This window comes from Phyllopteryx taeniolatus, chromosome 15, assembly GCF_024500385.1.
Source record: "Phyllopteryx taeniolatus isolate TA_2022b chromosome 15, UOR_Ptae_1.2, whole genome shotgun sequence".
NCBI classification, from domain to species: Eukaryota; Metazoa; Chordata; class Actinopteri; order Syngnathiformes; family Syngnathidae; genus Phyllopteryx; species Phyllopteryx taeniolatus.
In genome coordinates this window covers 22198186-22223088 of record NC_084516.1, presented here as the reverse complement: position 1 = coordinate 22223088, position 24903 = coordinate 22198186, and the positions used below count along the sequence as shown (strand labels likewise).

The 24903-nt window shown below is 41.4% G+C and overlaps 2 protein-coding genes across 4 annotated transcripts in view; both read left to right on the top strand.

Annotated features, from left to right (window-relative positions):
• ythdc2 (YTH domain containing 2) overlaps positions 1 to 13567 on the top strand; it is a 47485-nt gene extending 33918 nt beyond the window's left edge. Inside the window, exons 27-31 of one of the 2 annotated variants that reach the window (XM_061799834.1) lie at positions 3567 to 3706; positions 5096 to 5270; positions 6430 to 6636; positions 11825 to 12007; positions 13051 to 13567. In XM_061799834.1, coding sequence (XP_061655818.1) covers positions 3567 to 3706; positions 5096 to 5270; positions 6430 to 6636; positions 11825 to 12007; positions 13051 to 13107 — 762 coding nt within the window. In that variant the 3' untranslated portion in view covers positions 13108 to 13567. The remainder of the gene's footprint in view (positions 1 to 3566; positions 3707 to 5095; positions 5271 to 6429; positions 6637 to 11824; positions 12008 to 13050) is intronic. The other variant, XM_061799835.1, reaches the window with a different exon arrangement.
• Positions 13568 to 16301: 2734 nt separating this feature from the next.
• Positions 16302 to 23942, top strand: hmgcs1 (3-hydroxy-3-methylglutaryl-CoA synthase 1 (soluble)). 2 transcript variants are annotated; one of them, XM_061747527.1, is made up of 10 exons: positions 16302 to 16468; positions 17453 to 17901; positions 18132 to 18257; positions 19527 to 19691; positions 20649 to 20817; positions 21002 to 21172; positions 21319 to 21425; positions 21557 to 21682; positions 22430 to 22587; positions 22685 to 23942. In XM_061747527.1, the coding sequence occupies exons 2-10, from the start codon at positions 17454 to 17456 to the stop codon at positions 22760 to 22762; spliced, it is 1548 nt and encodes a 515-aa protein (XP_061603511.1). In that variant the 5' UTR covers positions 16302 to 16468; position 17453; the 3' UTR covers positions 22763 to 23942. The 2 variants fall into 2 exon arrangements, with proteins under 2 accessions (XP_061603511.1, XP_061603510.1); XM_061747526.1 differs by lacking the exon at positions 16302 to 16468 and having other exon boundaries at positions 17418 to 17901.
• The last annotated feature ends 961 nt before the right edge of the window (positions 23943 to 24903 follow it).

The following is a 24903-nucleotide window of genomic DNA, read 5'->3' as shown; positions in this document are numbered from 1 at the left end:
CGCGTAGGTCTCCGTGCTGTCTAGGTGTTCTAGGATGAAGTGCAGTCCCATTTTTACTGCTTCATCCAAGAGCTGTTTGCTCAGTAGGCAAACTGCAGGGGTTGCAGCAGGGGACCTGTGACGATCTTGAGATGGTCCAGCATGAGGCGTTCAAAGGACTTAATGACCACAGATGTCAGGGCGACAGGCCCGTAGTCATTCAGACCCGAGATTGCAGGTTTCTTGGGGACTGAGATGATGGTGGAGCATTTGAAACAGGATGGTACCTCGCACAGTTCCAGAGATCTATTGAAGATCTGTGTGAAGACTGGAGCGAGCTGGTCCGCGCAGACTTGGAGGCGGGTCTGGGCCTGCTGCTTTATTGATCTTTTATTGTTTGAAGATACGTCTCACATCCTGTTCATGGATGGTCAACGCAGGAGGGGAAGTCAGGTGTGTGATGTTTGTCGGTGGTGCGGCTGGGTGGGTGTGGGTTGTGAAAGTGTCCTTTTCGAATCTGCAGTCGAAGGTGTTCCAGTCGTCAGCTAGCCCTTTATTGTTCTCTGCTTGGGGAGACGGTCGCTTGTAATTGGTTATCGATTGTAATCCACGCTAGACTGATTTACAGTCGTTAGCGGTAAACAGTTTTTTAGCTTTACTGCATAATTTCTCTCTGCGGTGTTAATTTCCTTCAGTTGTTGGTTTTTAGCGAGATTATACAGGGCTCAATCCCCACTTCAATTGCCGTCCTCTTTCGCCTGGCGAAGTTGCTTAGGTTTGGCAGTTAGAAATGTGAGAGATGTGCGAAATTACTTGGTTGGTACACACCCCTGTTCACAGAAACTGATAAAGGATGTCACAGCGTATGTTCATCCAGGCTCCCAGTTGAAGTTTCAAAGACACTCCATGTCATGGCGAATAGAATGACTTACAGTTCAAAAACAGCGACTCCCAAGTCCGGGCTGCAGTGTGTGCTGACGTTGATACACCATTTTTCGTTGATATAGAAGCATATCCCGCCGCCTTTTGCTTTCCCCAATAACTCCGTGATGCGGTCTGCCCAGTGTAGTTAGAAGCCCGGAAGCATTGCAGCGCCATCGGGGACGCGTTCACAAAGCCACGTCTCCGTGAAGCACAGGGCGGCGTCCTAACCCTTACTTGTCTTTGTGAGATGAAGAAGCTCGTCCATTTTATTTGGGTAAGGAGTGTAGATTCGCGAGGTGAATCGACGGGAACGGCATGCGGAATCATCTCTTACGGAGCTTGACCTGCATTTGCGGTCGTTTCCTTCTATGTCGCTTTTGCATCCATGTTCCGTACACCGCGGCCCACGCTGCAGTACGTAACTCGGAGAAAAAAACTGAGCGGGTTTGTGAACGTTGGTGAAAGTAAGTCCGGGCTAGACTACCTATTGTGAGTCACGTGATGTCTCCAAAGACGAACGAAAAACACAAAAACATAGTAGTCGAGTGCATGTAACCGAGGCGACCACACGGTTAGGCACCATCAAGACACACATCTTCCAAAAAGCTCAACTTTCATCTTGTCACTCCATGTAGTATTCTCTCAAAATTCTTGGAAATCATTCAGATGTCTTTTTTTGTTTGTTTGTTTTTGGGTTTTTTTTTGCAAAAGGAATTGGTCAGCAGTGTTTTTCGCCATGGATCCCATTTTTGGCCAGTCTCTTCCGTATTGTCGTGTCATGAACGCTGACGTTAACTGAGGCAAAGGAGGCCTGCAGTTCTTTAGAAGTTGTCCTAAAGTTCCTTTGTGGCCTCCTGGAAGAGTCATTGCTGTTCTCTTGGGGGTCATCATTGTAGATCGGCCACTCCCGGGAAGGTTCACCATTATTCCATGTTTTCTCCATCTGAGGATCATGGCTCTCCCTCTGGTTGTCTGGAATTCTGAAGCTTTAGAATTGGCTTTTGTAACCCTTTTGCAGATGCTCTCGTACAGTGCAGACACTCTTCTGCTCTCTCTGCTTGCTTCGCCTGTTTGCATTTTTCTTGCTAATCAGCTTGTTTTTCTTCTTCCAAAGAAATTGTCAGTGCCTCCTTGATATTTTTAAACCTGTGTGACAGTACTTTTTAGAGCAGTCAGTTGTTGCCGTATTCCAATATTTTTTGATACCCCTTACCATTACGTCAGCCTGCTAATTAGCACAACCCTGCTATTAGCAATGAGAACAGCAACAAGATTCCTCCTTTTTCCACTGAAGACTATCACAAACTGCTACAGAATATGGCGGTCCTGGGAACGAACATCCACCGTCTTGAAGTGGATGTGGATGTAAATGGACAGTCTGGGAATGAAACCACTCTATCGATGTCTCAAAATGGTGGGCAGAAGATTATCGAGGAATCCGGCTGGCCAGCGTTGCGTGCTTCTTCAAACCCGAGAGAGCGGCTGAGGCAAGAAAAGAGGACGCAAGTCAATGGAAAACATTGACATCAGACTTGCAAATAGAAGTTACTATTTACTGTGTACTTTTGACTCTTAAGTAATTTGGAGGATTACTTTTACTTGAGTCACATTACTGTCAAGTAACAGTACTCTTACTTGAGTACAATATTTGGCTACTCTACCCACCTCTGGAGCAGACATCCTCTATTGTTACTCTTAGGTTTAAGCAACATTTTTGCTCATCAAATAAGCCCGTGTCGTATTTGTTGCACTGGGGCATCATGTACAAAGACTTGCGTGGATTTCCTCCTAAAACGTGGCGTACGCACAAAAATATTCAGATGTATGAAACTCTGTGTACTCATGAATCCAAGCACATTTCCTTCATACATTCCAATCAACGTGGAAATGAGCGCACATGTTGAAGATATCAAAAACTTTGACTCCTTTTTGATTCCTCAATTTATTGTTTTAATACAGGGGAGAGGACACGCACACTGACAAAAAAAAAAAAAAAAAAATCATGTTTTCTTTTTTAGGAGAAGAGGGGTAAATGATGTCAATTTAAACACATTTGAATCATGTGCAACCGATGTACAGGTTCAAATGAAGTAAATTCAAAGGACTTTTTTTCAGTGGATGTGCTGGAGTCACGAAGCGATTGTGAGGCCAATAGGCGGCATAAGTGATCGCCACGTTTTTGTGCGTACGCACCATTTGTCCATGAGGCCCCTGTTTTTTTTTTTTTTTTTTGTATTTTTGCATTGCGGTGCTGTATGTGTGTGTGTATATATAAGCATTTTTCGTGTAGGTAGATCATTTTGAGTTGCTCATTTCAAAGTAGCGCTCAAGGCAAAAAAGTGTGGCCACTCCCGCACTACACCGTTTTCACTTGCTTTTTTTTGACTCTGGGTTCAAATAAGCCCATCGTTGTCATGGTAGCGAATGACATTCTTGTGTTGGCAAACGACAGCAGTGGAGGAAGGTGGGGTGTGAGTAGTGAATCATTTGCAGGACAAAACAAGTGGATCCTTGTGATATTTAATTTGTAAAACATGTCACATTTGAAGACAACTGAGAGCTGTTTTCGGTTTGTGAAAAATGACACAGTGTGTATCCTTTAATTCATAACAAAATCGACAAAAGGATCAACTTTAAAAACTCATTAAAATTACATCCTTTAGGTGCTTAGCACAGAGGAGCATGGAGCAGGCTTGAAGCAGCCCTCAGGGATAGGCCAGCGTCCCTGGACTTTGATGTCAGAGAGGTTCTACCAGAACTCAAAAGGCAGCCAAAAGCTTTCCTGCAGCCCCACCGATGACAGGTAATCCAAAAACATTTGCATTTCAGTAGATTTAATTAATTTGGAAGTTAATGGGACTGGTGAATTTTTCAATATCAGTTTCCTTACTTGGTATGATACCGTTCACAGTGAAGACCATCAACTTGAAGCTTGAACGTTGCCATTTTTAACTTCAGAGCCATGTGGCTTTGTCAGTTGGAAGTGCACACACACAATTGTTTATGAATTGTGCCTCACTTTGACTGGGCCTTCTGCCAGTCGAACACATCTCCAGTTACACACACCACGGCATTCCAGAGTTTCAACATGTATTCCAAATACCAATCCTTGACTGAACGACGGGATTTCAAAACGTTAACACATAGTTCTGAACGCAATGTCTCTCCACAAGTCAGTGTTAGTAAACGATAATACAGCCATTTTGACACCAGCGGTGCCCGTGTCATGTTACAAGCACACATCGACATTTTCATCAACAAAGTAAATCGGATGTTTTGATCAAAGATAGTTAAAAACGTTTGACAGGAGGCTTTTAGAATCTGAACCAAATCCCAAATTTAGTAATGAGGACTAAAGTATGCGCGTAATCGTGACCACATCCTCCACATCGAAGCTTGTAACATTTTGACATTTTCTGGAAAACACTAACCATGTTCCCATCAAGCTCAAATGCCGCCGCCGTATGCCGGTCGTATGTAAGCCGAAAATGGTTCTGGGTGACCGATGTCGCAAAATAGTCGGCCGTTTTTTGTTATTTTTGTCCAAGTCGCTCGAACGAAAATATGACCGCCACGTAAGAATGGAAGTCAATATTGTCTCCTACTCCTTCTGAAGCAATTGATTGATCCTTCTATCTTTTTGGAGATTATCGCATCAATTCCAAATAGCCGTCGTAAAATGGTCGTCGTTTGTTTAGTTACGAAATTGAGTGGCCGCTTGCTCGTAACGCGGTTTGACCGACAAAGTTACGAGCACGATGCCCATTTCTAATAAGTGCCTCTAAGAAATCTCGCCGAGGAATGTCATTACCTTTAACTTCTCCTTTTAGCAGATATTAGCGAAGTGGTTGCATGATTTTTGCCGATATTTTTCACACTGTGCCTATTTCCGTTGATGACTGCTAAAATGTCACACTTCGGCGTTGGTCAAAAATGTTTTTGCAAAATAATTGGAGTTGGAAAATTCTTTATACAATATTATTTTCTATCTACATGTTGACACCTGATTACTGACGATAGATACTGTTGTGTGTTAATATTTGATGCCTTTTAATGTATTTTGCCGCTAATAATTCCTCGTAACATTTCACCACATCCGTGGAATGACCCATATACATATTCAAGCAGGCATTCGTTGAGTAAGATCATTTTCTTCACTGTACCATTCCCCTCCACACTCACATTCTCTCAGATGCTCCAGGACACATGGAGTTTCAGGCCTGTATCGGAAGAAACCACATTGCAGTGATAAGTCTTCGCTGAGCAAAAAACATCTCATGGAGCAACAAGTCTCCACAAGCAATTCCACCTCTTCTGTGAGCTTGGACAATCAGTCGAGCAGCCCATTCGCTTCTTCCTCAGGACAGGTATTCCCAAATTAACAGAAATCTGATCTGTCCATCCATTGCCTAAGACTCTGGCTTAAAATTGTTTGCCAAAGTAATATACAGGTACATTTCAATGAATTGTATAATTTGGATTGATTCTCGCTTGCAGCAAACGAAAACCCCAAATTCACCCTCTCTCGAAACTAGAGAATATTACGAAACAAAACATTTCTAAAACAATGGAAATTATTTTTAATGTAGAAAATAGGCAGGAATTTGCCCTCTCAAAATATTTTTGCCATGTTTAATAAAGCTATATAATGTATGAGTACTGAAATAAATGAACTTTTCTACCATATTCCGATTTATTGAGATGTCGGTATTGGCCGATAATTAGCGTTTTATGCCGATCGGCTTCAATCTCGTAATTCGCCGATCCGATCCGCAAAAGACATTTACTCCGCCTCGCTATCGTGTACATTATATTTGAATCCAAAAGCTAGTTAATTTTTAGCCTTGTCGCATGTGTTTTGACGTAGTAGTGTAAATATCTGACCGCCAATAAAGTTATTTAAAACAAACAAAAAAAAAATGTCTGCGATTTGGGACAGCTCCGCAAGAGACATTTACTCCGCGTCACCATTGTGCGCAGTATGTTTGAATCCAAAAGCTAGTTTATTTCCAGCGTTGTCGCCTGCCCTCTGACGCAGTACCGTAAATATCGCACATATTTGCAATAACTTGACGACAAAATTTTAACATGGAAAACAGATTCATATTTAAAGAACTGCCCAGATTTTATTAGAAATAATACCATTGGCAGCACAGAACTCTGGAAACATCAGAACAACCAAATTAAATAAATTAATAAATTAAAGGCAATGTTAAAAACTATTAGACTATTAGAATTTTTTTGTGAGCGCATGTAAAATCGTTGATGGAGAGGGGTGCCATTTGAAAACTCGCCTGGGGCGCCACATTGGCTAACTGTGCAGACAGGAGTTAATGGTTCACCCGATAACTGTAAGGTGCTAAGGTGTTCTGCGGCTGATGATTTGGGCAAACAACCACCTTTGATCTGTCCAAAGGACATTGTTGTAGTTTTTTTTTTTTTTTTTTTTTTTTGTGTTTAGATGCAACTTGTATGACCATAGTGAAATGTAATGAACATTTACTGAATTGATGTATATTTTCCCAGCATTGCACGAAACAATTGTTACCCCAGCTGGCCTCTCCCTCAATCCGTTACTTCGTCATGAAAAGCAGCAACCTGAGGAACATAGACATTTCTCAGCAGAAAGGCATCTGGTCCACCATTCCAAGCAATGAGCCCAAACTCACCAAGGCCCTCCAGGAGAATGAAATCATCCTCATCTTTTCTATTCAAGGTTCGGGACACTTCCAGGTACATTTTATTTCAGCTTTTAAAGTAATTATACTTATTATAATCTCTGAAGAGGAAATTCAATTTACACTGATGTATACTGTACTGTTTTGTCGCACACCCCACACACACCGTCATGCATGGAAGAAGAGAGTTGTAGGCCGTACAAAACAATGACTGGTGTTTTGGCAAATCTCTTTCTGAAAGAAGAAGTCAGGACGCAATCTTGTCTTTGTAGGTTTTTATTACAAGGGAAAAAGAAGTCTTTGCAAAAGAGAGGAAAAGGTTCAAGTCTTACGAGTTGTCACCCCTTACTGAAGGCCAAGCAAACAATCACCTCCGTTATTACAGAAGTGAGAGAGACGGAGAAGAAAAGGAAAGCAAAACGATTATCTTTGTCCGGCTGCACTCATCTTTATCGGAAAACAGCTAGTCGTCACAACATGGAGCAATAAAGCATTTGAATGTTGTATAGACTAATAGAAGTAATATTTGGTATATATGAAACATACATTTTCCAAATCAGCTCCCCCCTTTTGATTATATCGCACAATCTACTTTTAATCACATAAAAAAAGGAAAATGACTCAACGTTATTACATCCCAACTACCTAAAAGTTAACACTAAGTAATCAAACTAAATATTGCTAAACACTAAGTGATCAAAAACCAAAGTTAATTTAACATTTTCCGCCGGACGTTCTTAATCGGCATGAAGTCGCCGGGTTTGATGACGTGCGGGGGTCCGTCGGCCGGCCTCGGGAGTGCTGATTGGACTTGTTTCCTTAAATCGATGAGTCGATAATGTGCAATACCTGAACGATTTGGATGCCCGTCGGCAGATCTGACTTTGGTAGACCCGAATGTATCCGGTCCAATGGCGTGCCCGCAAAAACAATCTCAAAAAGGGATAGGGGGCACACACATCCTCATATATACTTGACTCGCCAGTATTTATTTGCGGGTGGTAGCTAGCATGTGGTCTGAGGTCAAATTGTAATCTGTCAATTTGACCAAATTGTATTTCGGTCAATTGTGCTACCACCGCTTCAATTCTTACTTTAACATGTCTACCATATATCGACAGTATTTTGTAAGCGCATTGATCGTTACTTCATTATATACATTATCGGTATAGCGTCAATATGGTCCAACCCAGTATCCATAATCAACTTTATACTAACATAATTATTTGTATATTATCATTGGCAATGGGACTGATGATCAAAACATTACTAAATGTAAATACTGTACATAAAAAAATGCTCTAGACCACAGGTGGCAAACTGGTCATCCCATTTTATGTGCCCCGCGAAAGCAAATCAAAATTGCCAATTGTTATTCTGGTGTGATACCAATGATATATTATATTTGCAAGCATTTTTTTGGTGACTAATCCCCCTTTGAAAAGAAAATGTAATAGTTGGAAAACATGTTTTTATAGGGTCCTGATTTCAAAACTGGTTATTCATCAATGTGTTGTGTATACTATATGTAATTACAGTCTATGAGGTAATGTTTCATTTGGATGGGTTCGGAGTCATAGTGGCCCGCCAAGGGAAGTCCTAAGCTACGATGTGGCCCCTGACCAAAATGAGTTTGACACCCCTGCTCTCGACACGTTACAAAAATTTGGGTGGAATTAAAGCTTTTCCTTTCCCCTGAAAGCCTGTGTCTGTGTCAACACGAGACCATGTAAATAACGATTGAAGGAAATCTAAAGATTTTCTTCTGTTGGATAAAGTCTGCCTCAGCATTTTTTGTCCAAGGGATGCCAATGACAGGTCAGTTAAGCATAAGTACTCATCCAGGACCTGCGATAATTTATCATGCCCAAACATAACGTGTATCATCATTAGGTTTTTCGTCTGAAGGTTGGGGTGTTTGAAATTTCGAATCTTTTTTCAGACGGCAGTTAAAATGTATCTTTGCTGACAGTATGCCAGTCTCAGCTAAGAATTTTAGTAAGCCCCCTGTGTTCCTTTTTCAACCTATAGTCTACAAGTCTTGTAATTTGTATACCGCGTGTGGAAAGCCACTATATCATACCATGTTGACCTAATGACAAATGTGCACAATTTAGTCTATATCGCTTCATGTCAACCCAAATAGGTGAATGTTCCATAATGAGTTCAAAATGATCAACATTAAATGTTTGTAGAACAATCATCATACAGTGGGTACGGAAAGTATTCAGACCCCCTTAAATGTTTCACTCTGTTATATTGCAGCCATTTGCTAAAATCATTTAAGTTCATTTTTCCCCCCTCATTAATATACACAGAGCACCCGTATTGACAGAAAAAAAACTGAATTGCTGAAATTTTTGCAGATTTATTGAAAAAGAAAAACTGAAATTTCGCACTACCATAAGTACTCAGACCCTTTGCTGTGACACTCATATTTAACTCGGGTCCATTTCTTCTGATCGTCCTTGAGATGGTTCTACACCTTCATTGGAGTCCAGCTGTGTTTGATAATACTGATTGGACTTGATTAGGACAGCCACACACCTGACTATAGAAGACCTTACAGCTCACAGTGCATGTCAAAGGAACTGCCTGAAGAGCTCACAGGCAGAATTGTGGCAAGGCACAGATCTGGCCAAGGTTACAAAAAGATTTCTGCTGCATTTAAGGTTCCTAAGAGCACAGTGGCCTCCATAATCCTTAAATTGGGATGACCAGAACCCTTCGTAGAGCTGGCCGTCTGGCCAAACTGAGCAATCGGGGGAGAAGAGCCTTGGTGAGTGAGGTAAAGAAGAACCCAAAGATCACTGTGGCTGAGCTCGAGAGATGCAGTCGGGAGATGGGAGAAAGTTCTAGAAAGTCAACCATCACTGCTGCCCTCCACCAGTCGGGGCTTTATGGCAGAGTAGCTCGACAGAAGCCACTCCTCAGTGCAAGACACATGAAAGCCCGCATTGAGTTTGCTAAAGAAAAAAAAAAAAAAAAAAAAAAAAAACACCTGAAGGACTCCAAGATGGTGAGGAATAAGATTCTCTGGTCTGATGAGACCAAGAGAGAACTTTTTGGCCTTAATTCTAGGCGGTGTGTGGAGAAACACCTGTCCAATACAATACAGTCCCAACAGTGAATCACGGTGGTGGCAGCATCATGCTGTGGGGGGTGTTTTTCAGCTGCAGGGACAGGACGACTGGTTGCAATCGAAGGAAAGATGAAAGTACATGGAGATCCAGGGACGAAAACCTTCTCCAGAGTGCTCAGGACCTCAGACTGGGCCGAAGGTCCACTTTCCAACAAGACAATGACCCTGAGCACACAGCTAAAATAACGAAGGAGTGGCTTCAGAACAACTCTGTGACTGTTCTTGAATGGCCCAGCCAGAGCCCTGACTTCAACCCAATTGAGCATCTCTGGAGAGACCTGAAAATGGCTGTCCACCAACGTTCACCATCCAACCTGACAGAACTGGAGAGGATCTGCGAAGAGGAATTGCAGATCCCCAAATCCAGGGGTGAAGAACTTGTTGCATCATTCCCAAAAAGATTCATGGCTGTATTAGCTCAAAAGGGAGCTTCTACTAAATACTGAGCAAAGGGTCTGAATACTTATGGCTGTGTGATATTTCAGTTTTTCTTTTTTAATAAATCTGCAAAAATGTCAACAATTCCATTTTTTTTCTGTCAATATGGGTTGCCGTGTGTACATTGAGGGGAAAAAATGAACTGAAATTATTTAGCAAATGGGTGCAATATAACAGAGTGAAACATTTAAGGGGGTCTGAATACTTTCCATACCCACTGGATGTGTCACTATGATAATGCCAATATTGGTGCTGTGTTTGCAGCCTGTTGAATTGGCTCTAAGTGAATCTGTAAATTCAGATTTTGTGGCAATCAATTGTCGAACATAATAATAATGCAACAACGTGTGATACGACTTTTGTACTCCAGAGCACGAAAAAAGACAAAAACAAACTATTCCAGACAAAACTCTCTCCTTTTTTGATCCGTGCTCACTTTAGCAAAATCCATCCATCCATCCATCCATCCATTTTCTTTTACCGCTTATCCTCACTAGGGTCGCGGGATGCTGGAGCCAGATGTGCTAACCAGTCGTCCACCGTCCCGCCTAGCAAAATACAAAAACAAAAAAAAAACATTCTCAACAACCAAAAAGCAGTTAATACCGGACGGAATTTGGCCCAATGGGTATTGACTCAAATACTGGAAAAATACAGTCAACAGTGTCCGTGTGAAGTGGATGCCGGCACCGTTGGGGGATGGGCAGTTTAGGTTGAATCGAATCCGCGGATAGTTCCTGATTAACCCTATTTTTGCTGGTAGCCCAATCGGTGGGATTTGACTTGGGAAATTTCAATGAAGCGGAAAAGAACATTGCGCATGAAGTTCAATTCGTAAGGACGCAATGCAAAGCACGTACGCGTGTTGTGAAAAATCTGTGTTCTTTGACAAGAGTTAAACAAAAAATGTGCCCAACTAGTCGTGTGCCGACAGACAAGCAAAAGGCTTACATTCTTCTCATCGCGCTGAAGTTTGCTCCGCCAGAGAAATATGCACAGCTGCGCTTAAACACACAGACAACACACACAACTGCGCAAAGTCATGACTGCAGGTTGCAGCGTAAAATAATCCTTTTAAAGATTCTATATATTTTGGATGTTGAAATTGTTAAAATTGTACTATATTTAACTTTGAATGCACTGTGATAATTATCCCGATCTAATAACGTAATCCAATCAATATTTTTATTTTGTCTGAACTATTCTAGGATTTTGTTTTGTAGACGTTTTAGACAATGCGTCTTACTCTATAACTGTATCCCACCGGCGGATCTTATGCATTCACAGTTGTCCGCCCGTTGCTGTGAATATTTTTATTTGTCGGTGTAACACAATTAGTAAGTCATTTCTATCCCATTAAAATGGTATGCGTTTCTAACAGTACTTAAGATTTCAATAGATTTTTTTTTTGTACATAGAATAAGCATAAAGTTGGGGCTAGTCTGTATTGTCTTTCCGAAGGAAACAAGTATAAACAAGTATTTCTAAAATAAAACATGGGGGTTGTGTCATAAACGTCAAACATCGTAGGTCAAGAAGATCAAAAACGGTGGATCTACTTTATTGCACATACACAGAATCGTGGTCAATTGGAGGGTGCGCTATAGATATAGATTGTGGTCATATACCACTTTGTGCATTGTAATTGTTTGAATTTTTCCAGGGATATGCTCGCATGTCATCGACCATCAGTCATACGGGTTGTCAAGATTGGGGTTTCGGGGGATTAGGAGGAGTTTTCAGTGTGGAGTGGATCTGCAAGGAAAGTTTACCTTTCCAGTGCACCCAACATATCCTCAACCCATTGAACGACAACAAGAAGGTCCAAATAAGCAGAGATGGACAAGTGAGTTTTTGCTTCTTAAGTCTTATAATGGAAACCCAAATGTGATGACTACATTGGAACGTCCAGTATTCACACCAGGAAAGCCCTTGAGTCCGCTTGTTTGATCCGAACCAAAGGCAGACTTTATTTTTGCATTCACATTGCACATTGCGAAAGTGAACTATAATTTGTAAACAAAAGCCACACGCGTGACAAACGCTGCTCCCATTGGACGGAAACGACGAGAGCACAGACCTGGAAATGCGCGCTGCATTTCTTTCTCTGCAAATTTGTGCTCTTATTCAAGTTGCAAAAAAATAAAGGACGGAGTAAGCTGACAAGCAGCGTCTTGTCGTGCCTGTGTTAAGCCTCCAGTTAACATCGTACTGGCAGCCTCACGAGCAAAAGAAAGAGCAGCTCATTCAACAAAAGATTCGTGACCTTGTGCTACAACTGTCACCATGGCGACAACGACAAGGATCGCGCCAATGTATTGCGATGTCAAGGTGCGTGTTTTTCGCGTCGAAGTAGACCGCGGATAAGGTATGACGTACAATTGACTATCGCTATGCCGTATTGACCTGTTTGGTCGGATCGCGGCCGGTTCGTATTCACAGCACCCCTCCGCCAAGCCTTCTATTATTGGATCCGCCGTCTAACGTCACAGCTACACCGCTCCTGAATTTTCATTTTTCAAATCGAGACACGCCACCGGTACGGTAAATGCCCACCCTGCCGGACGCAGCTCATACAATGGTTGCTTTCGTCGATACAGCGCAAAAAGGCCTTAAATCCCCTGTCCTTTCCTTGCATTTTAACATGCTGGCTTTCCCCAGATCCTCTCCAGTTCTGTCAGGTTGGATGGTGAACGTTGGGGGGGCAGCCATTTTCAGGTCTGACCAGAGATGCTCAATTGGGTTTAAGTCAGGGCTCTGGTGCACCCCGAACTGGTCGCCAGCCAATCGCAGGGCTCTGAAAACGTTCCGTAGCCACTGTATAGCTAATAGTGCTTGTGCATTTTTGTTTAAAGCCATTTGAAGTACTTTGTTCCTTTCCTTTTGTAGGAGTTAGCTGGCCAGGCAGGCAGACTGCTGCTGGCTCTTTGGGAGAGAAACACCTGAAGTCCGAGCAAACGGGGTGTTCACACTTCAACAGCATCATTGGGGTTAGTTTGTCAAGTTCACAACCACTGATGGGTCCGTTAGGAATATATTTGCTATAAATTTAGGTTTGTCATATTTGTATGTATTTATCATTACAATAGATAAACCCTAATTTAAGACGACGGACAATAGTTGTGTGAAGCATATGAATGTTCACTTTTTTCTGTATCTGCTTCTGTGTTCAGAGTTGGCCTCTTACCAGGTTATCATTACGTTTGCATTGTATTTATGCCAATTAAATCTTCTTTTATACATTTTGATTTTACGGTGGTGTTTTAGTATTTCTGCTATGCCAATGAAATTGTTGAAATGTTTGTTATTCACCTTTTATTGACAATATTTTGAACCAAAGAATGTTTTGTCCATTTGTTAAATACTATATTGATGTGCAATAAACTGTTGTTTGTTATTCACACTGCCAATATTGTGATAGAAATGTGTATGGTGCTGTATTAATAAGAGGGCAGCACGGCTGCTTCACAGTTGTTAGGTTCAGGGTTTGACTCTCGGCTGGCGTTTCGGTGGCTCTGTTGAGAGGATCTGGAGTGCAAATCACCCCGGTAAAGAATTTGAGTTCTGCAAAGGCAGTGGATGGTAATTAAGGGATTGAGCAACTACATCTCGTATGTATGTCTGGGGAGTAAATAATTGCCATTGAATTACAAAATGTAATTGGCAATCCATTACATTACTGGGAGAAAAGGTGTAATTCAATTCCAGTTGCTTTTGTATATAAACATGAATTGTAATCATGTTGTTCCATTTGAAACATGGCTGCAAAAGCTCAGATTTTTTTTTCTCCCCCCCCCTCTCTCTCTCTCTCATTACTTTCAATTTTTAAACCCGACACTTGTGATTGGCTCTGTCCTATCATGTGCCATTCTGTCATAGTCTCAAATATGACCTTGAGATTTTAAAAAGGTTAGGCTCAGTTACACTTTTGAACAGTTTCATCTTTACCATTTGCCTAAATTTTGCATATTTGTCATTTGGTCAACATTATGTGGTGGTTTTCCACGTGCTGTACACATTTAATGCATTTCCTTTTTTTTTTAATCAATTTATTATGTAAGTAAGGAACAAGGGGTTAATTCCAAATAATGAATTATCTATGGTTTTAGGAAACATCCAAGGGTCCTATTGATGCGTAATTAAGAAGAGTAATCAAAATGTAATCAGATGTAATTGAAATAGTTGCACTTCTACTAATTATTTTCAGCAGGGTAACTTGTAATTGTAACCAACTACATTTGCAAAGTAATCTTCCCGACACTACTGGGGAGACATGTTAGTGAATCGACACTGCCACACATGCATGTGATGTCAGAGGTGTCCAGAGTTACAAAAACGGACAAACTCTGACTGCAACGGACAATCAAAACTGCTGAAAAGATTGTCGGTAACCCCCTACCCACTCGACGACTTGCACGCTGCCAGAACTAAGACAAGAGCGTGCAAAATCCTCTTGGACCCTCCACATCCTGGTCACCAGCTCTTGCAGCTCCTTCCCTCAGGTCGGCGCTAGCGAACAATGCAAATTAAAACTAGCAGACACTCCAACAGCTTCTTCCCTCTTGCCATTAACTTTTTAAACCGCTAACTTAACAATTGCAAATGCTGCCAATTTGTTGTCACATTTCTGTCGGGCCAATTATATATTACTCGTGCACTCACTGTAGTAGTCTCGCCACGCTGCACTATTTGCATATCTCGTTGTTGACCAATACTGGCCACTCATGCCAGAGTAGCATCTGCAACATTTGCACAATCGACACTGTCCCAGATTATCTCGCTACGAGTCCCTTTAAACCGCATACATTCCTTGATGTTTCGGCGCCCTTTGCACCGGACTATTGCTCTTATTAGTCATTCAAACTACTCTCATTGCGAGAGGGAGGACTCTGCATCTTTTTGCACAATTGTCAAAAAAAAAATAAAAATCATTTGTACTGGTATTCTCAGATTAGTAGTACTCGCAACCTTGTATTGCTCAGTGACTGTTTTTCTCTAATCACATTATACAGAACACCCTCAATTTTAAGTTTCAGCCTCATTACGCAATCTGACAGTCTTGTATGACAGTAAAATTATGGTCACCGCTCATTGGTGAGTATTCGGGGCTTCATTGCAAGGCAGGAGGAACAAAAGAAATTCGGTCTAAGGTTGTGGGCACCCGGGGCCTCTCCATCTATATTCCCGGGCTGAATTTTGGGCCCGGTACGAGAGCCAGCGCAATGTGGGTCGTTTGGAATTCTCCTCTCCCCTCCTATGGAATCTGATTTGTGCCAAAAAGAATCATACTAAACTTCCTGAATTGCAAGCAAAAAAAAGTGACATTGAGAGATATATAATCCAAGCAAAAAAAAATAGTATTACTTTTTACTATATTTGTTGCTAGCGATGACTACAGACCCTTTCCAAAAAAATGTAATATAATAGAAAAGTTGATTTATTTCCATAATTCCATTTTAAAAAGTTAGTTTAATCGATTCAGGGCCCACAATTTTATTTCAAGTATTTATTTTTTAATAATTTGGATTTCCAGCTCATAAATACTGTGATTTTTTTTCACAGTATTAAAACATTTTTTTTCTGATTTTGTGGGTTTTAATGAGCTGGAAACCCAAATTATGTACAAAAAAATAATAATAATAAACAAATACTTGAAATTGTTTCAATTGTGGGCCCAGAATCAATAATCTACTTTTCATACAATAGGTTATAAGTACTTTTATCTTGGAACAGTTGGCGTACATGATTATTTCATCTTTTGTTAATCCCAAAATTAGGATTGAACTAATTGTATTTGTTGAACTACTGATGTAAATGTACTTGTTGTCCACAAACTATTTACAGTATATACAGTGAAACGGACACGTTTATGGAGATGTCATGGTATTTCTTTGAAAGTTCCTTATTAACACACGAAGATCGGATTTGAGACGTTTCGAACTGCCCCACCACCAGAGCTGTTTACCGCGCCAGGAATGACCTTCACGCTGTGATAGGTTGCTCGCGCTCACCAGACATCGTGCACGCCATTCTATTGGCTCACTGTTACAGCCTGACGCACGGTCGCCATTCTTACTTTCTGATTGGCCAGGAAATGTGCGCGCTTGGTCGCACTGCACATCGACCAAGTGTACCCTGTCATCTGATTGGTCCTATAGCCTTGCTATGCAGCGCCTAGGTTACGGTTCCCTGTTATCCTCGTACATAAATACTCTTCTGTCCGAGTTACTGCAACTTTTTGAGCTTCTGCTGCTTAACTGGCGCTCGGTCGAAACACAATTACATAACTGACGTTTGACTCACAAAGGTAAGAATTGATTGACGTCTACAATTCCACTCGATTCTTGTTTGTACATATGTACAGTCGATGTTTTAGAATGAGCTTGCTCGGACATGGGTGCCTACGAAATTGTTGTTCCCCTACATCATATGAAGACTATCTAATTGGGCGATTGTTCTGAGAAGTTGTAATCTCAGTTGTGTTTTGTTATTTCAAGATGTCACAAGATCGAAGTGAGCTAGCTCTGCTGAGTGCTAAAGCATGTCCGTCGACCTATTTTGTCCGGGTAGGAATTAGGAAACGACCCAATCATGACGATTTTTTTTTTTGGGTGCCTTGTTATAGCTAATGATGAGTTTGTCCGAATAAAATGATTTCCCCCCCCCCTTCTATCTTTGTCAAATGTAGCGTCCAGAATGTAGTGTTTACCGTTATATATGGTTTAATGTCACCCCGTTAGCAGAGTGAACGAGTTACAGATGACGGGACTGCCACGAATGACCTAGCTTAACTTTTGGCAAATTCCGTTGGCCTTTCACCCAGTTACCGCTTTTTTTTTTTTTTTTTTTTTCTCTCTCTGGGTTCAATCAGCAAAAAGCCAAACGTTGTGTACGTCTTATCTGTTGCTTCCAACAAGTGTAGATAACATTTGGGGAAAAGTCGCTGACATAACGTTATCAACCGACACACCATAGCCATAGTAGCGTTTTGTTTTTCGGTCTGTATTGTGTTGTTAATTCATGACACTGTATTTGGCAGTACGAGTTAGCATTTGACTGTACCCCCACACGATTTCTCTTTTTCAAATGACATGTACTAATTTAATAAATATTCGGCTTATTGTAAACCTTTAAAGATAACAATGGCCAATAATTCAAATAATAATAATCAGCAAAATGTAATTGGGTTTTAAAGGGAAATACAGTGGGCCTTGTCTTTACCATTTACTGATCAAATTTCTATGAAAATGACCCGTATAACCTTGAGTTGAATGATGTTCAACCTGTACAGGATGCCTGGGTCTGCCTCGATCAACTGCTTGGGGCCGTGGCCAAAAGATGTGGGTATCATTGCCATGGAACTGTACTTCCCCTCTCAGTATGTGGACCAAGCCGAACTGGAACAGTTTGACGGTGTTACGGCCGGCAAATACACCGTGGGCCTGGGTCAAGCCTGCATGGGCTTCTGCTCGGACTGCGAGGATATAAACTCCCTTTGCCTGACAGTGGTGCAAAGGCTGATGGAGAAGAGCAGCCTGTCCTACGATTCCGTGGGTCGTTTGGAAGTTGGCACTGAGAGCATTATTGATAAATCCAAGTCTGTGAAAACGGTCCTCATGCAGCTGTTTGAGGACTCTGGCAACACTGATGTGGAGGGCATTGACACCACAAATGCCTGTTATGGTGGGACGGCTGCACTCTTCAATGCTGTAAACTGGGTTGAGTCCAGCTCATGGGATGGTAGGTAAACACACTGTAGGTAAAAAAAAAAACTGTTAACGTGTAGAGACGTTATCAGTTGAAGTTTCTATTTTGTTGATCATTGTTCCATGTTGACAGATTAATGTAATCCTCATCGACCATTATGTATGTCAGTCCAGTACTACTGTGTCTCGTGTTCAATAGGCAACACTTTGTATCTTTTTTGTGTTTGTTTAGTTTTTTGGGTTGATCTTGTGTTCTCTCCGCAGGCCGTTATGCCTTAGTTGTAGCAGGGGACATTGCTGTGTATGCCTCAGGAAGTGCCAGACCGACAGGGGGCGCCGGTGCTGTGGCAATGCTCATTGGGCCCAACGCGCCTTTGGCCTTTGAACGAGGTGACCCGACAAAACACGACGATAAGACCTCGCGTTTCTTCTTCATGGTATATAAGGGGGGGCCTCTGTAATAACCATTTTGAGAAGTAAAGTTGAGTATTTTATGGGTTTAAGTATAGAGGAAAAACAATACATTATAGATCTTTATATGTGACGATGTTTTTTTTTTGTGTGCGTGTTGAAATGTTAATGAACGTAAACACTTATTCACAACAGTGTATCCACGAGAACGATCTACATCGTTGTCTAATCCATCCCAAAACTCAGCAACACTAACAGTGCTCCACATAATTGATTACACCCACTTTGAATTTTTTAAACATTTCTTGACCATTTTTAGATCAAAATATATTGGGTAATATACAGAATTGTTTTTCAAATGCATGCAGCTTTGCGAGACTTTGTTTGTGTAGTGTATATATATTTTCGCAACATGAAATGAATTTGATAGAAAATAAACATGAGTGCACGTTGACAAATGTAAATTGTAATCAGTGGCCCATATTTTGTAGTATAGTATGCCATTGAAAATATAATAAATAATAATAATAAATTTCACTCTTTGTTATAGTGCAGCCTTTTGCTAAAATAATTTAAGTTCATTTTTTTCCCCCTCATGAATGTACACACGGCACCCAATATTGACAGAACAAAATTGGAATTGTTGAAATTTTTGCAGATTTATTAAAAAAGGAAAACTGAAATATCACACACCCTTTGCTGTGACACTCATATTTAACTCGGGTGCTGCCCATTTCTCCTGAGCATCCTTGAGATGGTTCTTCACCTTCATTGGAGTCCAGCTGTGTTTGGTTATACTGATTGGAGTTGATTAGGAAAGCCACACACCCGTCTATAGACGACCTCACAGTGCACGTGAGAACAAATGAGAATCATGAGGTCAAAGGAACTGCCTGAAGAGCTCAGAGACAGAAAGACCCGGATGACCGGTTCCAATGGAAGGAAAGATGAATGCGGCCAAGTACGGGGATATCCTGGACCAAAACCTTCTCCGGAGTGCTCAGAACCTCAGACTGGGCCCGAAGGTTCACCTTCCAACAAGACAATGACCCTGAGCACACAGCTAAAATAACCAATGAGTGGCTTCAGAACAACTCCGTGACTGTTCTTAAATGGCCTTGAACTTAAATGATTTTCGCAAATGTGTGAAAAATTGAAGGGGGTCCGAATACTTTGGTTCAGTTTAACGAGGAACCGGTGGAATTCAACGTGTCCGGTAATGATGATGTACTTTTGTCTGTTTGACAGGTCTGCGAGGAACGCACATGCAACATGCGTACGACTTCTACAAACCTAACCTCATGTCTGAGTATCCTGTGGTGGATGGCAAGCTGTCTATTGAGTGCTACTTGCGTGCCTTGGACCGCTGCTACTCCGTGTACCGGAATAAGATCCACGCTCAGTGGCAAAGAGGTTGGTTGAATGTAGATTTTACACTTGATGTAAACTTAAGGCTACCAATATTGGCCTTTTTCCAAAGTTTTTTAAAAAGTCACTAAAAGCAAAATGTCCAGTGTTAATCCTTTTCTGTTGAATTTGAATAAGCTATGGTCACATTTACACAACTTGTGAATGAAGAGGGTTCATTATTTTATTTTTTTTACATTTGGAAATTTGAGATGACAATGACATTCAACTGTAGAATAATTGAACATGGAAATAAACTACACCAAGGAAGGCCATTGAGTCATTTGTATTCTAAAAAACTGACCGTGGTACATTTTAGAATCAGGGCCCAACCGATAAGTCCGATATTTGGCAGAAATAATGATATCGTGAATCAAACAATCATTGCTAATAATAATTTTGGTCCCTTAACGCTCACAACAACAACAGAGATCAATTACGGGCAGAACGTTTGATTGTTTTACAATACTTTGTCCTTGACGACAGAGGGGAATTTTCAAGCACAAAAACATGTAAAAATGAATAAAATAAAAATAAAAACGTTAGGCCATAAATGCATGCAGCATATAACCAACATAAGCGAAGTCACTGGCAAAACATTATTTGATCAAAGCAACTTTTGGGATGTAATATCGGCTGTATGGTGCCTCCAGTAAATACGTGAAATATGAATTAACATCATCCGCGCCTTCCCGAGTGCGCGAGATATGCCGCCGTCGGTAGAATTGTGAACGCTTTAACAATGTGGCCGAGCGGGTGCGTGGAGGAGAGAGAGGGAGGAAGTGCACGAAAGTCATCATTCGCCATGTCTGCAGTCGCGATTCAGTCACGTGACTCTGTGGCGAGCAAAATAAACTGGCCAACGTAACTTGACGTTAATTGTTAAATATTGCCACGCGATATTCTCGCGCAGTGTCCTGGGTAGATTTCCTGGGAAATTGCCTTTTCCTTTCTCCGCGACAGAGAACTCCGAGAAGCGCTTTTCCTTGGAGGACTTTGGCTTTCTTGTCTTCCACTCGCCGTACTGCAAGCTGGTGCAAAAGTCTTTGGCCAGATTGATGCTGAATGACTTTCTGAGACACCCCTGCCCAAACACTGAGACGGGCCCCTTCAACGGCCTCGAAGCTTTCAGGTAAACCCACGACGGGAACATCCGGACAGGCGGCCGTGCTGATTGCAATCTTTGAGCGTAACCATACGCTAATGTTGTCTTTGTACAAATAGTTTGTTGTGTTCCATGAGGCTAATAATGTATGGAAATGCGTTGGCGTTCCTCGTGTTGTCTGTGTTCGTCACATTTGGGTTCTTTTTGGCAGAGACGTAAAGCCGGAGGAAACTTACTTCGACCGGGACGTGGAGAAGGCCTTCATGAAGGCCAGTGCGGACTTGTTTGAGAGAAAGACCAAGCTCTCTTTGCTCATATCCAACCAGAACGGAAACATGTATACCCCTTCGGTCTATGGCTGCTTGGCATCTGTCATTGCGCAGTACGTTTCAGCATCTGCTTTTTTTTTTTTTTTTTTTTTCAAAATAGGCAACACACGTGCTCCAAATTCCTTCAATTTGAATGACTTTATCTGTTGGGTGTACAGTTGTGTAAATATGTCATCTGTCATCTTTTTTTTTTTTGCAGACACACATCTTCACAGTTGGCAGGTCAGAGGATTGGAGTCTTCTCCTACGGGTCAGGATTTGCTGCAACTCTGTATTCTCTCAGGGTCTCACAGGACCACACACCTGGTGAGTTTCCCCGCAATTCGGCTCGCTTGTCTGCCATGACACTCCATCGTGGTCGCGTTACGGAATTGTAGAAATCCACATTTTTTTTTTTATTTTTTTTTTTTTAATGTCGACTGCTCCCCGCCCCCCAGGTTCTGCTCTTGACAAACTCATCTGTAGTTTGAGTGACCTCAAGGTCAGACTGGAATCAAGGAAGAAGGTTTCACCTCCTGTCTTCTCTGAAAACATGAAGCTCAGAGAAGAGGCCCACCACCTCGGTAGGATTTCTATTTTTGTATTTTTAAGTTTATGTCGAACTTTGGAAAAACCCAGCAAAACTTCCTAGACTGACACAAACGTTGCTTGGCCAGATCGAAGAAACAATTCAATTCAAACTAAGCAGTCGATTAAATGAGAGTCTGGGGAACGTTCTCTTTTAGGGATGTTACATTTTATATTTGCAGAATGCTCAAAAAAAAAAAAAAGCTTAATTCCAATATTGTCGGGCAAACTTAACACTCGTGACAATTTGTTCTCTGCAAAGGTTGAATCGAGGCAATTGGACCGTGCTTGTTTAATCTTTAATCCAAAAGGCTACTTCCATTGGAAATTTTTAGGTGCACCTCTCAGGCAATTAGTCCATATGAACAGTGGGTATGGAAAGTTTTCCGACCCCCTTCACCGTTTTCATAACCTCTAGGTGGCATACGAGAATGAAAGTGTCCAACTTTTTCCTAACCTCGAGGGGGCGGTGGCGTAGTGGAATGAAAGTGTACACCTTTCTCATCACCTCTAGGTGGCGGCATCCATTTAGAAAATGTGAAAGTCTTTCATTTTCTCCTATAATGCGCACTATTGACTTGACCGTTTTTTGGGGGCTAAAAGAATGCGCATTTGACTCTACAAATTTAATTGTTTTGGTTCATCAGCACTTTCTTGCTTTCGTCATGGTGAGAAACCGTTATTCCAAAATTGCGTTCTTGTTTTCATGTTGTGTTCACAAGCGCCTTTTCATGTCCTTCCAGCCAACTACGTCCCTCGTGGCTCCGTGGACGATCTGTTTCCGGGTACTTGGTACTTGACGCGTGTGGACGAGAAACACCGCAGGGAATATGCCAGGAGACCTCTGGACAATGACCTACCTTCGGAGCCGGAACGTCTTCGCTCCAGCGACGCCACCGAGGTACAGCTCCCATCCCGAGACTTGACCGACTTAACACAGCTCACCTGTCTTCACGGCAATAATTCTCGGACTATTCGATTTAATACCGTCTTTCTAGCACATCCCGAGCCCAGCCAAGAAGATGCCACGCATCCCGGTCACCACCGCCAACTCCGACACTGGCGTTGGCAACTGAGAGCCCTCGGCTCTCTCCGTCAAGGTATCGAGGTCCAGTCATTTGGAAACGGTGCAAACACGTGCGCTCAAAAGGCCAAAGTGTTAACAGCGGAGCTCGTGGACAGCCCCGGACACTGCTGAACCACCGGTCGCTGGCACATCCTCCCCCAGACCACGCGGCTATCAAGCGTGGACACAAATATTTCATGCCTAATTAAACTCGTTATGATAATCTACGGGTGTGAGGAAAACCTCTCCAAATGTATTTTTGTAACTTAAGTATACCCGTGAATACAATTTGAGAGGCAAATTGACATTGCACGGTCATTGAGACATTAGTTTGATAATCAGCTATTTGACTTTCAGTTACTCCCAAGCAAAACAAAAGAAATGTTTTATCTTTAATATTATGCATTAAACTGCAAACTGGGACTGACACTTTTCCAATGTTTAGTTTTCCAGATCTCCCACGGCACTCTAAACATAAACACAGCATGTATCTGCTAACTATAATTGAAAGAGATACTACACTACATTTTTTGTAGGGGGCGAAATTGTCTGAAGTCCGTTTGCATTAGTAGTAGTTCAACTTTTTTTTTTTTTTTTTTTTTTTTTTTTTTTTTTGTGCTTCCGTTATTGTCGTATTTGACCGGGAGCTCAATAGCAAAAAAAATACTAATTGCGTCTAGAACTGACAACAAGTCATTCTTGGTTGTTTAAGTTTCTTTCTTTCGCCTGTGTCGCCCTGGTTGTTTTATTCCCGTCGCGTCTTGAATAAAATATCCGGCATGCGCATATATAAATACTCAGGTAGAAGCCGTGGCAAGCATCAGTCTTGAAATAAATGTGGGTAAGCTATAGACAGACAATTGGAGTCAGGACAGTTCTACACGATGCCATTAAGAAGCCTTATTATATACATGTATCAAATGTACATATATTCTCGATTGTACAGTTAGCGTTGGTGCCTCCTCCGCATGCTAGCGTCACAAAACGCAATGTGGCTATGTTTCGCTAGTGTGACTGCAACGTCGTGTAACGCGTGGCTGGCCGAAAAGGTCACGCGATCTTTATAATTTTGATGGTAATGTACAGTCAAAGCTGTAAGATTATTTATGCTTTGTAGATTGGTTTCAAATTCATTGTAGCCATTCCATTTCTGTATACTTAGAAAATGAATAAATCAATACTGTATTCAACATTTGTTGGTCATTTTTCACTCAAATTTGCACACTAAAAGACATATAATGTCATACCTTGAAAGTTTTGTTTCCGTGTTATTTTCTGTGATACATGCAAGCCTTCCTACTGTAAATACAGTAATCCATCTATCCATCTTCTGTACCGCTTCCCCTCACACGGGTCATATTTCATATTTGGAAGTGGTTGCTTGGCAGCCACCAAGGAAGTAGCCTGGAGGCTTTTCCCGCTGGTTTGGACATGAAATGGACTGTATGTCTTTTCCCTTGTGTCCCAAAGCTCGGGACACTGAGACTCCGTGTGAGCCCAAAGGAAAAGACGGCGCAAGTCCTTCAGTTAGTCGGCCCTTAACCTCCATGACCGATTTGTGACCGCGCAGTTCGGTATGAATAATTAACCCACAATGCATTGCGCACTTAACACGCCAGTAAAACGACCTTGAAGTATTTTTGTTTCATTTTTTAGTCATACATATTTAAAACCCAGAAGAATTAGGACAAAATTGATTGGTAAATAGAACATACTTTATTTTCATAACTTTTTTTTTTTTTTTCCAGAAAGAATAGAACAGTAACAAACTATCTTAAAGTGATGACTGAAAATACTGTTCAAATACTCCCACACAAAAAATTAAAAACGTATCTCTTCTGTACACTCCCTTTTGTTTTTGAAAAAACAAACAAACCCCCAAAAAAAAAACAGGTGGTCTTTTGTCGAAAAATAAGCAACTCTGTGCAGAACAAATGTTTTGTTTACAAGTTTTGCTTTGAGTGCGCTTCTTCTGTGTCTTAGTAAGTGCCCGGCTTTTGAAAACTTTTAGGTGCCTGAGTATCTGAGATTATATATGAGGGTTTATTACCAGATTTGCCTGGAAAAAAAAAAAAAAAACCTAACAAGAAATAATAAAATAAACAGCGTGTTTTTAAAGAAATGTCGAAATGGCTATATTGTCAATGCACT